This window comes from Seriola lalandi, unplaced genomic scaffold (assembly GCF_002814215.2).
Source record: "Seriola lalandi dorsalis isolate HSWRI2012SDOR001 ecotype SW California unplaced genomic scaffold, Sedor1 jcf7180002052129, whole genome shotgun sequence".
NCBI lineage: Eukaryota > Metazoa > Chordata > Actinopteri > Carangiformes > Carangidae > Seriola > Seriola lalandi.
The window spans coordinates 502,399-515,342 of NW_019522682.1; the positions used below are offsets into that span (position 1 = coordinate 502,399).

A 12,944-nucleotide genomic window follows, 5' to 3' on the forward strand; every position below is an offset into this window, starting at 1 on the left:
AAAAATGTGTTTATTATAACACAATAAAAAACAGACATTTTGTGTATTGTGTGTATCTATAGACGGGTGACAATAAAAAGGAAAAACCAACATCATGTGCCGTTGTAAGGTGTTGGACCACCACGAGCCACCAGAACATTAATTCTACAAAGTGTACAAGTCTACAAAGTTTTGATGATGGTGGTGAAGAGCGCTGTCTAACAAAATCTCCCATAGGTGTTCAACTGAGTCAAGATCTGGTCACTGTGAAGGTTACATCATTTTCATGCTCATCAAACCATTCAGTGACGCCACATGCTCTATATATGGGGGCATTGTCATCCTGTTTCTCTATTCATTTATACAGGTTTTTCTTTTAAAGGTCCATATTTAAAATTTTTCTAGCGTTTTATTTGAAGTGTTGATCAATAAGAAGATAAATTTGTGGTTTTAAGAAGCAAAAACCATCTCAATGTAGTTTTACATCTCCTCTCTCAGGCTTCTCTCTGGAGCTCTAGTAACAACAGGTCAGTGAGCCAATCAGAAGAGAGGAGGCTCTGAGGCTCTCCTCTGATTGGCTGACTGTTTTCTGAGTGATCCAATAAAAATATAGCAGGTTTCAGGTAAAACATTCAGAGAAACCAAATCCTGCCAAGTTGGATAGTGGGTCCAGGTGGGTGGGGCTTGAGGGATGGCTGAGAGCGGTGACTGCTTTGTTGTGACATCACAAAGTTACAGAAGTCCTGACAGCCGGTTTTAAGGCTCAGTTTCTGAATACAAGGCTGTGTGCAGTTCTCTGTGGACTGAGCGCTTCGATACTTTCACAGTATTAATATAGAACCAAGACCTGCTTTATAATCAAAGAACACATGGACATCTCACTTGTATATGGAAGGTATTGTGCATTTTATGACTAAAGCATGAAACTTTCTCCAGTGTTTCCATAAACCATGAAGTTTATTTTCAGACGTGGAGGCATTCCAGATGTGGGACAGGACAGAGCCCCTGGAGTAACAAGTGTTCGCTAATGTGCCAGCTAGTCATGTGATTCCATAGAACACATAGCAGAAGATGTCAGTGTTTTTAACGAGCTACAGCTACCTTAACACCTGGAAATGGGAGGGGGTGTGCAGTCCCCCTGCAAAATTGGTAATGATACATGGCCAGAGCAGCAAATACGCATATTTATGCAATTTCAGCAAAGATAGACATGATTATAATGGAGAAATGGGGCAAAAACTGGAAAAATTCAATGCTTAGGTCAATGACCTCACAAGATCAGTAGAGGTCAGATACAAATTACCTCCACGTCTGAAATAAAACTTTGGTATATGTAGATTATGCACTTAAACTTTCATGCTTTAGTCACAAAATGCACTGTTGTTTTGCCTACCTGCCCCACTAATATAGGACCTTTGTCACTCATCTGTATAAGTCTAGTGAGTGAGAGGAACTGCAGAGAGGTCAGAGGTCAGGCTGAAAAACCATTTGTTACCCTCTCCAGAAAAGTCTTTTACTGTTTCTGGTTTTCCTCAAAACACCAACTAACTAGAAAGAGGCGAGACTGGGCGTGTCCACACAGGCCAAAAACATGATTACCAGTCCACACTCACACCAGCCATGGTGACAGTAATAAAACAGCAACACAGGCTTTGTTTCTTACAACATGTGCCCAGAGCCCAGCCTCAGAGCTGGAATGTATGGCAGGGAGTCTGGTGTTTACTGAGCATGCCCCAACAGGTAGTTTAGGGAAGTAAAGAGTGAGACAGACTGGAAAGACTCACCGTGTGCTCTTGGTTCTGACCAAAACTAAGAAAGGAAGCCCCTTTTTAGGTTGCTCCTCTAACTTTAGGGCTCACGCTGGAAGTGACTATCGCTGATATTAGAGCTGCTGGCATTTACATGTGTTCTTAAGCAGCTTCGCTTTGACTTCATGCAGCGCACTTGGGTCGTGTAATAGTTATCTATGTGCAAAATACTGAATCAGGTTAAACAACTTTGTCATGGTGGCGATGAGCTTAAAACCAGTGTGTTGTTTCATTCAATACACAGTGTGAAGTTTAATTGTACTGTTCATGATACAGGACTGTTCGGACTTTAACTTACGGTGGAAACGCTTTACTATAGTTCACGGGTGCTTGCATCTGTCTGAAGGTGCTGAGTGACTCGATGCAGCTGACTTAATGATTACAATGACTCCTTGTGCACGACGATCCACCCTCCCGAATTATTTCAAGCACAATTACAGATAATTTAGCCATACTCTACATTAGCTTCAAGCTGCCGAAACCTAAAAGCTCAAACAGCATTATAATTATATGTGCATGTAGAACCACACGCCTGCATATGTTTGAAAATTAGGTCCAGCTAGGGTAACGTCTTGTCTTTGTGGATTAAATCTCCCATATGCAAAAGAATGTGATGATATCCTGGTTAATCAGAGTTTTTGTTTCCCTAAAGTTAAATGAAATAATGTAATAATGTGGATTTATCGACAATAATATGCAGTTATACTGTTTGTTTCTTCGTTATGTAATAGAAAAACATAAAAAAAAATATTTCTAGTAAATTATAGAATTACCTGTAAATTTTTTTTGAAATTAGAACTTTTTGATACAGTCACAAGGGAATCATTTATGTGTGAATCTTAGTGTCTGAATATCTTTACGCTTGATCCACAGTCCGCAGATCCGCACCTCGTGCCTTTCAGTCAGCAGGATTCAAACAAGCCTGATCACGTTCGCTGCAGCAGCCGTTAGTTAATCACTGAATCGCTGTAGCTTTGTATTTTAATCTCAACATCTCCGATCCTCTCTGTCTTGAGTCTAAATAAAGGACACTGAATGTGAGATCACACACACGCATGCATGCACATAACCACAAAAATGCAACTTGACACACATCAAATTAAGGCAGCGAAGTGACTTCCCTGACCTGTACTGCAAAAATGCAAATGTAAATATGCCTGCCCATTAAAGCTTGGTGCGTGATTTGCATTCAACGTGTCATGTGGTGAACAAAGTTTGTAAGCAGACCAATCATTCCTACCATTTTGATTCTAGTACACCAAGCCCCAAAGGTGTCGCTCACAACGTGACACAAAAATGGATTACATCATGTTTTCACATCCTGTGGCATGTCTCTGCTCTCAGCGTCTCAACACAACGACGCATGAGTCACGCCGTCTCAACAAGAAACTTTAACAGAAGAAAAAAAAAGCAGTTCTCCACCCTGATGAAACAAACATTCAAACACACCGCAGCATCCTCCATAATACCGTCGATTCACGAACACAAGGATGGCACGCTCACACAAATAAAAGCTGGGGAGGAAGACCTTTGACATGAAGATGTCATTGAACATGGAAAAGCAGAAACTGATGACATGTTGTAATGTGACCAGCTTTATTTTTAGATTTCTTTTTTCCACATAGTTCGTCATGGTTCTTTAATCTTCTTGCCAAACACCCTCTCCAGAAGATGTCGTCACTGTGCCACACTAACCAGCAGAATCTACTTTGCTGTTCTTTCGTGGTGTTATGAAACCCAACACATACTTCAAATATTTCACAATAAAAGCATTCCATGAAAGGAAAGGGATTTGGGCTCAAATAAAGGGTTATTCTGAACGCTGATTAATCTGTCTATTATTGGTCTGATTAATTGATTATTTGTGGTAAAAGTGTCCATCACAGTGTCCGAGACGACAACTTGAAAATTATATTCAATTTGCAATGATTGAAAACAGCAAAAAGTGGCAAAACATCCCACTTAGGGGGCTGGAGCCAGAGAATTTGATATTTTTGTTTCATTTAATTAATCTTTGTGTCCGTTGACGAGTCAGTCATTCAACCAATGGCTTCAGCACTGGAAGGGATTATACTCAGAACGTCTGGAAGGGTTTTATTGTGAAACACAAGGAGAAAGTGTTGAATTTGCATAAACAGCAAATTAGAAAACAGAGAGATTCTTACTAAATATGATCAAATATACTCTGCAAGCCTGTCTCTAATAGTCGCCTGTCTCAAACCAGTCAGGTTCCCTCTTATGTTGAGTCCTTGCCAGCTACTTTAGTGATTCAGTTTCTGTCTGGGCTGTGAAACTCTTAACATTTGTATCTCTGATCCAAACAACATGTCACAGTGTAACCAAATCCAAATACATATCATTCCTACAGCAGCATCTCATATTCACAGCTCAACCAGCTCACTCTGATGGCATGTAAACGCCTCACACTGTGACACAAACACACACACACACACACACACACACACACACACACACACCCTTGTCTGAATCACCAACAAAGGTAAAGAGACATCATTGTCCAGGACAGATGTCTGGGACCTTTTTTGTCGTATCATTGCTTCACTTCTACTCATTGTGAGCAGAATTTAAATCATTGTGCGTGTGTTGATGCGTGTGTATATTGTTACCATTGTTACTGTGTCTGACACAGTCCTGCAGCACGGCGTGCCACTTCTTCTGCTCCTTCTCTGTCATCACACAGAAGTAGTGGTGACGGGCGTACGGATGCCACAGGATGAGCGGGAACTGGGTCGCACACTTGATGAACGGATTACTGCCCATTTTGGCCTTGATGCCTACGACAAGTCACATGACAGAACAAGAATGAGAAACTAGAGGGTTTAGAGAGTGAATTTCACACGAGTAGGAAAAAGATCATAGTGTGTAAAACCAATAAGCCAATAGGAAACAATACTGAATTAAGGCCAGTCAGCTGATGAATAAATAAAACTGAGAGAGTCTGTTTCTTTCTTTCTTACCTGGCAGGCTGGTATTAATCAGCTCTATGTACTCCTCCATTGAGGTCAGGGCCTTGTACCCAGCACAGTTGATGGTTACTTTTGGGTGCAGCCCCCGTTCATGTGCCTGTTAGAGAGATGGCAAACACACTGAGCTGTTTTAACGCAAGCGCCCGAATCGCCTGATGGGACAGCAGTCTGTTCCAGTAAGAGAAAACTCACTGTTTTGCTCTCGTAGAGGTTGACGGCGTAGCTGTTTGGCACGGACACAAAGCGATTCCTCCACTTCCGATTCTCCTCCAGGTACTGAAACAGACTCCCTGAGAAGATCAGGCGGCCCGCCAGAGGGTCCTGAGGAGCCACACAGACACTCAGCACTGAGGCATCAAGCACTGTCATAGTTTATATGTCATTGTATCTTGTGATACGGAGCATAACAGGTTTGTACATGTTTGATTAATGAGATCAGTAATAATGAGATGAGATAATTACTCTCACATTTTCATATTGTTCTCAGTGAGATCACCTTTAACTATGCAAGAGACTTGAAGCCTAATTTTTTAAACACGCGAGGTGGAGATGTTTACCCAGAAACACACAAGTGTTTACACACGGATGCACACCACCCACTTTGTTTTTAGATTTCCTGTCCTAGATCAAATAATCCTGTTACTCAGACTCAGCTCAGAGAGGAAGGGAAGAACGGGGCAGACGGAGGGGAGAGGCAGAGCTGAAACATGATGTTTGACAGCAGACTGACTGCTGTTTGTTGGTTTGCTACAAAATGTTAAATCACCTGATTTGATGTGCATGAACGACTGAGTCACTTGTGATTTTCTTCAAGTGGAGCAGAAAGAAAGTGATGATCTTGCACAGGATTATGCAAAGTTTTCTCTGAAAACATGTTATCAGTTTAAACAGTGAGAAAATGAGAAAATGCAAATGAGGTGCTGATTATGCATCCCTCTACAGCAGGTGAAGAAACAAGGGGTTAAACTTCAGTGTTCATTGTGCAAATATTTAACAAATTAAGACAAATCTTTATGGCTCCACGCCGGCGACGGCTAGAGGTATTATGTTTTTGGGTTGTCTGTCCCTCCCGTTCTTTCACCTGAACTCACTCAAGGATGAACTGAGTGTGTGATGTGTGTGAGAAACAGTCTCTAAGTGAAGACAGCAAGTTTCTCACTGGAAATTATTCACTGAAATCACACGTCAATATAGTCAGAACTTCCATGTCCCTAAAAAAAATATTCTTAATACCTTTTTATTAATTTCCCTCAGAGTCTTCACTACATATGTTCTATGAGTAGGACTGGGTATCGTTCAGAAACTTTCGATATCGGTACCGATACCGATACTGATACCTTGACTTCAATACCGAATCTTAACAACTTTTTACCGACACCTATGTAATCAAATTCATTTAAAGAAAAAGAAAATTCTAATAGATATTAGGATACAAATACTAGTTTTACTTTAGTTTTATTTAAAAAAAATAAAACATGTAAATAAACAGCCAATCACCAGCATTATTAGATCTTGGTCCACGCGTGCTGCCTGCTGATTGGCTCACTGACGCTGATGAGATTTACTCATTTACTCCTTAGGTATTGAAATTTCATATCGAACCCCTACCAATGACTTGATAGTGTGAAACCGATTCGGTCGGTATCGAACTTCCTGGCCCTATACATGAGTCTAGACACTACTGTATACCTTTAAATCACCAAAGTAAGCACAGATAGATGAGCCCTAGCATGTGTTGTGCATGTGTGTTTGTGTTTGCGGACTGTTGGTTCACATGAGCATAATTTCTGCTCATAGTGAAGAAGACAGCAGATGAGCTGCAATAACAGAATTCCAAACAGCATCTCTGCTCATGTGTGAAATCTGCTCCACTTTCCCTCCAGTGACTGAAAACACGGACAAAAGTGAGACCTTCAGTCGAAAAAGACGAGAGGAATACAAAACTGCGAGCAGCGGAGCGGAGCGCTCGTTCATTAGGTGATGTACCGGTACATAGACCCAAGAATGAGCTCATTCATGCAGTGTGTATAACATCAGGCTCTGGTGGTCAAACAAAGCCCATATTGATGCAGCTTTGTTACACAGAAGTCATTTAGCTACAAACAGCAGAGTGAATTTGTTCATGTTAGACACCAAAAGCATATTGTAAACATGGCGGAGAGGAAGATGGAGAAATTAAAGTTAAACTATAAACCTGCATAGCAAAGTTTAGATCCATGTTTTTAAGGGCGATCTGATGGCTGAATGTTCAGGGAGCATACAACTCATATACCCTGAGCAGCGAGTCCCCAGTTAGACTCTCGACCGGCCGGACCATTTGCTGCACGTCATTCCCCTACTCTCTCCCTACACTTCCTGTCTGTCTCTGTCAAATAAAACATATATACTGTAAATGACAGCCAGCAATAATAGAAAAATAAGACGTGATAAAGTCGACAAGATAAACATCCAGTTTCATATGACATTAAAGACATGACTACAACTGTGTTTCAGAAATGAAAGAGATATTAAAGATATCCTTTTTTTTTTTTTTTTTTTTTTTTTTTATTGTTGATGTCTTTCATGCTTCTGTCCGACGAGCAGGTTTGAGTCTGTCTTTTATAACAGGGACAATGAACTTGCCTTTCTGTGAAGCAGCTGTGACTGCGTCCCTCCTCCTCCTTCTATCTCAAAGCGGACGCTGTTGAAGAGAGCGACGGCATACTGCTGCTCGTACACATCACTGAACTCCTTCATCACACCTCTGGTCCGAGCTGCAGGGGGGGGGGGCATAGACATGAGATAAACAAGATAAATGAATTATTACACGACTGACACAAACTGTCTCATGTTTTTGTTTTTTTTGGGTTTTTTTATCGCACTTTTATTAAAATACAGTCGAGAGCGGACTGTTGTGTTCCACAGTTTGCGTTTACAAGGCCATGTTTTGGTACAGTGGAATCAGTGCTGCAATTTAAATGTCTTTTGTTAAACATTAAGAGAGTGTGAGTGGAGAGCTGCAGTTCTCTTGTGAACACACTCTGTCTCTTTGGGATGGAGAGATGAAGGGCGTCGTATCAGCTCTTTATGAAAAGTGCAATATAATAAAATTTCAAATGGGCCTTTTAGACAGTGACTCCTGTGCAGCACCCAAAGACATACCCACCACGTAGCATCAGCACAAATGTCTCTCTATCACGGCTTCTGGTAAAAGTCATTAGTAAAACTTGATATAAGACATTTGAATGTAATTAATTCTTGGCAAACACTATGACTAAATATTGATGAGAGAGTTCTGAATGTTCTCTCTAGTTTAAAATGTCCTGTTCATCTTGTTGCAGCTCTTCAGTGAATCCTTAATGTTCAGATTGTGAAACATTTAAACCCAATACCACAAGTTTTTATAATTGCACCACTGAATCAAATGGAAATATTGTAGATGTGCTGCCAAATTCAGCCTGAACCTCAAGTTATTATCGTTATAAATTTTGTGCATTTTATACTGTTGGTTGGACAAAAGGAGACTGCTATTGTTCTCCGTTTTTTACATTAAATGATTATTCGATAATGAAAATAATTGTTAGTTGCAGTCCCAGTTTGAAGTCGGAGCAGAATCTTCCAGAAGGGATCAGTTAAATTGAATCATCGTTTTTTCCCAAATCCTTTCACTGCCTGACTCAGCATTTCTTTTCCACCGCTCTCTGCAACAAGCATCCTAATAAATTGTGCAAGAACATGCAGGCGGGGACATGAGCTTTTCCCACATTCCAGTGCTGGAAAAAAAAAAAAAGTGAGTTTGTGAGCCGATCAGCGTGTTTGACTCCGTCAGCAGCAGACAGTGTTGACTATGATCTGTTTATGGAAGGGACGACACAGGAAGGAGGGAGCCTGGCCTGCAGTGGGAGAGCAGGAAGGAAAGAGCTGACAGGACAGGACAGACAGGGAGGGAATGTGGAGGAGACGACGGGACAGGGACACACAAACCTATTAAAAACACCCATGTCATACCAGGAGGGGTAGAGAGGACAGGTTAGAGGAGCACAGGAAGAGAGCGAGACGTCTGACTTCTCTTAAAATGGAAACGGTTTTGCAGAAAAATGTTAATAATGCTCAAATTAAGATGCTGAAAAAAAAAGCACTGTTTTGGTATCTGCGCCAAAATAGTTTTATCCTGGCTGATAGATGCCTATGAGATGGAGAAATTTTGTATGTATCTAGAGCTCTCAGCGCAGTGTGCAGGATTTTTGGTTTCAAATCACTTTGTCACTTTTTTTTTTTTTTCAATTGTGGATATCTGACCAAAACTCTCTCTGTCCTGTGTAAACTTCCACCAGATAAGTGACGGTTAATGGGGCCTCCACTCCGAACGTGGAAAGAATTGGTACTTTCCACTGGTCGTCTTGCTCTGCCAAAGTCAGCAGCCTGGGAAGCTGTGCACGGACGGCCTTTTAGGCACTTGGAAGTTGGAATTTGGGAACAAAGACCACATCATAAGACACACACCCAGTCCTCTGTTTCAACCTGTGAAGGCATGCTAAAAAAAAAGTTTGACTGTATCCCTCTATCTGCTCCAGCACATATTCTCCATCTCCTTGTGCTCTGCTGACGGCACTCTGTCAATGAGGCGGTTCCTCCTGCTAAAAATGCCAACGTCATAGTGGTGCTGCAGGAAAAGTCAGTAGGATTCACTGACCAACCGTCCTTTGACCCAAACAAACAAATACCTCAATCTCAATATACAGTCATGTAATCTACTAACCGACCGACAGGAATGCAGCATTCTACACACGTCGAAACTGATGTCGCACTATAAGTTTATTATATCCATGTCGTACAGTGTGGCCTCGAATAAACTGATAATACTGCTGAAATCTCACAGTATGTAGGCGCCTTTAGAGGCCTGGAGGAGAGCATGTTTAAGATGGTGTATATCTTCATATTACGTTGAATAAATCTCAGACAATATTATATTGATTTATTGCCCACTTGTTCCTGCCAGGACCATAAACACAAACCACTACTACTCATGAGATTGTATGTTCAAATTCTACTATGAAGCACAGGAGTAGATACTTCATTTCCTCTGAATACAGACAGAAAACACAGAACATGTTTCAGCTGTTCAGAAACAAACCCTCATTGGGAAAACCCACTGAGTTGACGATAGAAGCTAGCTAGCAGAAGAGGCTGAACTTCATCCGTCTTTCGGGGGTTATGATTGTCTCACTTGAATACTGTATATCTCTGTAGTCCACCAGCACCTGCGCTACACAAAGCAGTGTACAAGCAGCATCAACTGTAACACTTCTGACTGAAAAACCAAGATCAGTTTGTGTTGAAGCAGACGGAGTAGCATTTTAGCCAAATAACCTGTCTTCAGAAATGTTACTTATCATCAAAGGCATGACTAAGATGCTGACATAAGTTGACGCCTCATGTCTTCTGCATCATTCACTCCCTGCGCTTTCTTTCTTGTTCTGCAAGATCTTCCTTACGGCTGAAACCGGCAGCGTTAGTGTGTGGGAAAAACGAGCAGATAAGCTCGTCTCTCTTAGGCAGGGATGATGGGACATAGACTGTGTGGGTGACCACCACAGTTCTGATTTGCATTTGTATGTGTATGTGCATCTCTGTTGTGTAGGCTCACACGAGGGAGGAGATCATTTTGTGAGAATGTGCTTAGGCAGCGAGGATGAAGAAATCACCTTGCAGGGAGGTGCACAGTCCAAACAGAACTCCCAGTGAAGAAATGCTGAGTAGTCTTCACACACACACACACAAACACAAACACACACACACACAGACCATGTGCACACCTAAAACCAAAGAAGATTTGAACCTAGTACTTTAAAGGACATGCAATTCATCCGTACGTGCAAAGGAGACAACAAACGATCTTCAGAGAGACGACACAGAGGGAGGGTGTGTGAGACCCAGACAGCAGTTTCAGCTATTAATCCTGCGACATGTTTGTACCTGCTTTACCTCTGCAGCTTCACCTAAAGCCTCCTCTTCTGACTCAACTCCATATGTATCTGGTTCTTAAAAGACTGAGAAGAAAGAAATGTTGCACAATTTTAGGTATTCTAGCTGAAAACTTAAAATGATGGTGCTTGTGTATTCAGCGGTTCAGAAGTTTATGTTTTTATTGTGTAATATAAAAGAGTCACAGATTTCCCAAGTAGGCCAAACTTTTCTCTTGTCTTTAAAAATAGCCATCAAAATTTCCCAGAGTCCAGTTCGACATCTTCACATAGCAGGTTTTGTTTAAAAAAAAAAGTAAAAAGTTTAAAAGTCAAAGATATATAATTTTTTCTAATGATATAAAATGGAGAAAAGCAACAAATCCTCACATTTTAGAAAGATAGAACCAGAGAATATTCCACACTTGTCCTTGATTTAAATGAGTCTTTATTTCGATCATTTCACTAATACTACTGCTGCTGCACTGTTTCGACAATTCTGGCCCCAGTCTAGTCAAACACACAATAACAAACACAACTGATGAAACCAGAGAAACAAACCATAACCAGATGTGGCAGCCTCGAACCCTGTTATTCTTCCTGTTTTCAACTATTTCTGAGAGTGTTTCTCTGTCTCATTCACAAAAAGAAGCAACAACAAACAAACTCAGTGTCTGGACCTCAAGAACATAATCTTTGGTTTCTGGAAGTGGTTTCTTCATGCAAGTGCCAGCACACACACACACACACACACACACACACACACATTTACAATCATGAAGTTGTAGGAACATCCTATCCCCGCCTAAAGTGACAGTTCCTGGAAAGCACGAGAGGATCTGAACACCAACTCAAACATAAAAAAGCATGCCAGTCTTGTCCCTTCTCCTGAGTTACTTTGAACCTGTGATTCATTGTCAAACTGCTTCTAGCGATGACAGTCTAATAATTCCAAGGAAGCATCTACACATCCCTGCACTCTTCCTCTGCCTCCCTCTGCTCCCACTGCCTTGCTGAAATAATCACACAGACCTGCACAGTGCACAGTGGGAGGCTGGAGCAATCTGAGACCTAAATAGCAGCCAGTCCCAAACTTATACAAACATGCTTCCCGTTGGGAAACCTACTTATTATCTCTGAGAAACAGGCCTGCAGCAGAGCTGGGATTCAGAGGAGCTCTGTGAGTGGAGCAGAGCAACAATACACTGTTATAAATGAGAGGAGAACAGGCCAGGGAGAAGTCATTCAACACATATTACAGTCAGACTTTATGCGCAATTCCTGCACAAAGGGTTTCAGTGGATTTCTCCCCTCAGGTTAGACAGACAGCTCAGTTTAAAGGAAGTTTGGTTTAATCTAAAATAGAGTTCACTCCAACACATAAGCATGAGTTTTACAGGCTGTGATTCAGGAAATTCTGGCGTGTGGGGATATCTCTACCGCAGGACATTAAAACTTAATAAAGTTGTTACAAACTGTATAGACATTTCAGTGCTCTTTAGGATATGATCAAAATAACTTTGAAGCCACTTGAGTGTGTGAGAAACTGTCTGCACACAGCTCAGACTCCTCTCTCTCTTACCTGTAATCATCTCCCGCCTGTTCTCATCCAGGTGCGAGGAAACCACGTCCCCCATGGTTCCAGGAGAGCCTAACAGATCCTGCAGGTATATATATATAGCTGCTCACAGGTTGTACTCCAGGTGGAAACAGGGCTTTGGTGATATTCGCAGCAGTCTCAGATATCCGTCCTGAGCCGCTGAGAAAGCACTTCACTGTCCTGCTGGGAGGCGCACGGCTCTCTCTTCGCTCCCGCTCTCTCTAATGGGGGAGGAGGCGGACTGAGGCGAGGCGGCGAGGAGGAGGTGAACGCTGCTCTGTTTCACAGCGGCAGGACACACCCTCTGGGAGTCATCACTGGTCCAACGTGTTCAGTCGGCCCTGCCAAGGGTGTGGCCAGAACCAGGAGCTTACAGTAATAATAAAATACATTCAATATTTACTGTGCGCGTGATTGTGATTTTTTTTATTCGGCGTTAAGTTTATAATCCATGAAGGTGGCATTAAAAACACCGTAATGGTAATGGTGTGCCTTATTTTGAAATGATTCTCCATCCTGGATTTAATTGATTTTAATAAAGGCCATGGAGCCAAAATGAGCTGATTTCTATTAGAGGTTCTGCCCAGTGAGGAAAAGGGTTTATCCATGATTCCCAGTGTTGGTGTGT

General features: G+C 41.7%; 1 protein-coding gene across 1 annotated transcript in view; it reads right to left on the minus strand.

Moving 5' to 3' along the window:
• niban2a (niban apoptosis regulator 2a) overlaps positions 1–12,535 on the minus strand; it is a 31,751-nt gene extending 19,216 nt beyond the window's left edge. Inside the window, exons 1-5 of the mRNA XM_023399942.2 lie at positions 12,299–12,535; positions 7,397–7,527; positions 4,967–5,095; positions 4,766–4,871; positions 4,415–4,582 (exon numbers count right to left, since the gene is read on the minus strand). Of these exons, the coding sequence (XP_023255710.1) occupies positions 4,415–4,582; positions 4,766–4,871; positions 4,967–5,095; positions 7,397–7,527; positions 12,299–12,353 (589 nt within the window). The 5' untranslated portion in view covers positions 12,354–12,535. The remainder of the gene's footprint in view (positions 1–4,414; positions 4,583–4,765; positions 4,872–4,966; positions 5,096–7,396; positions 7,528–12,298) is intronic.
• Positions 12,536–12,944: the final 409 nt, after the last annotated feature.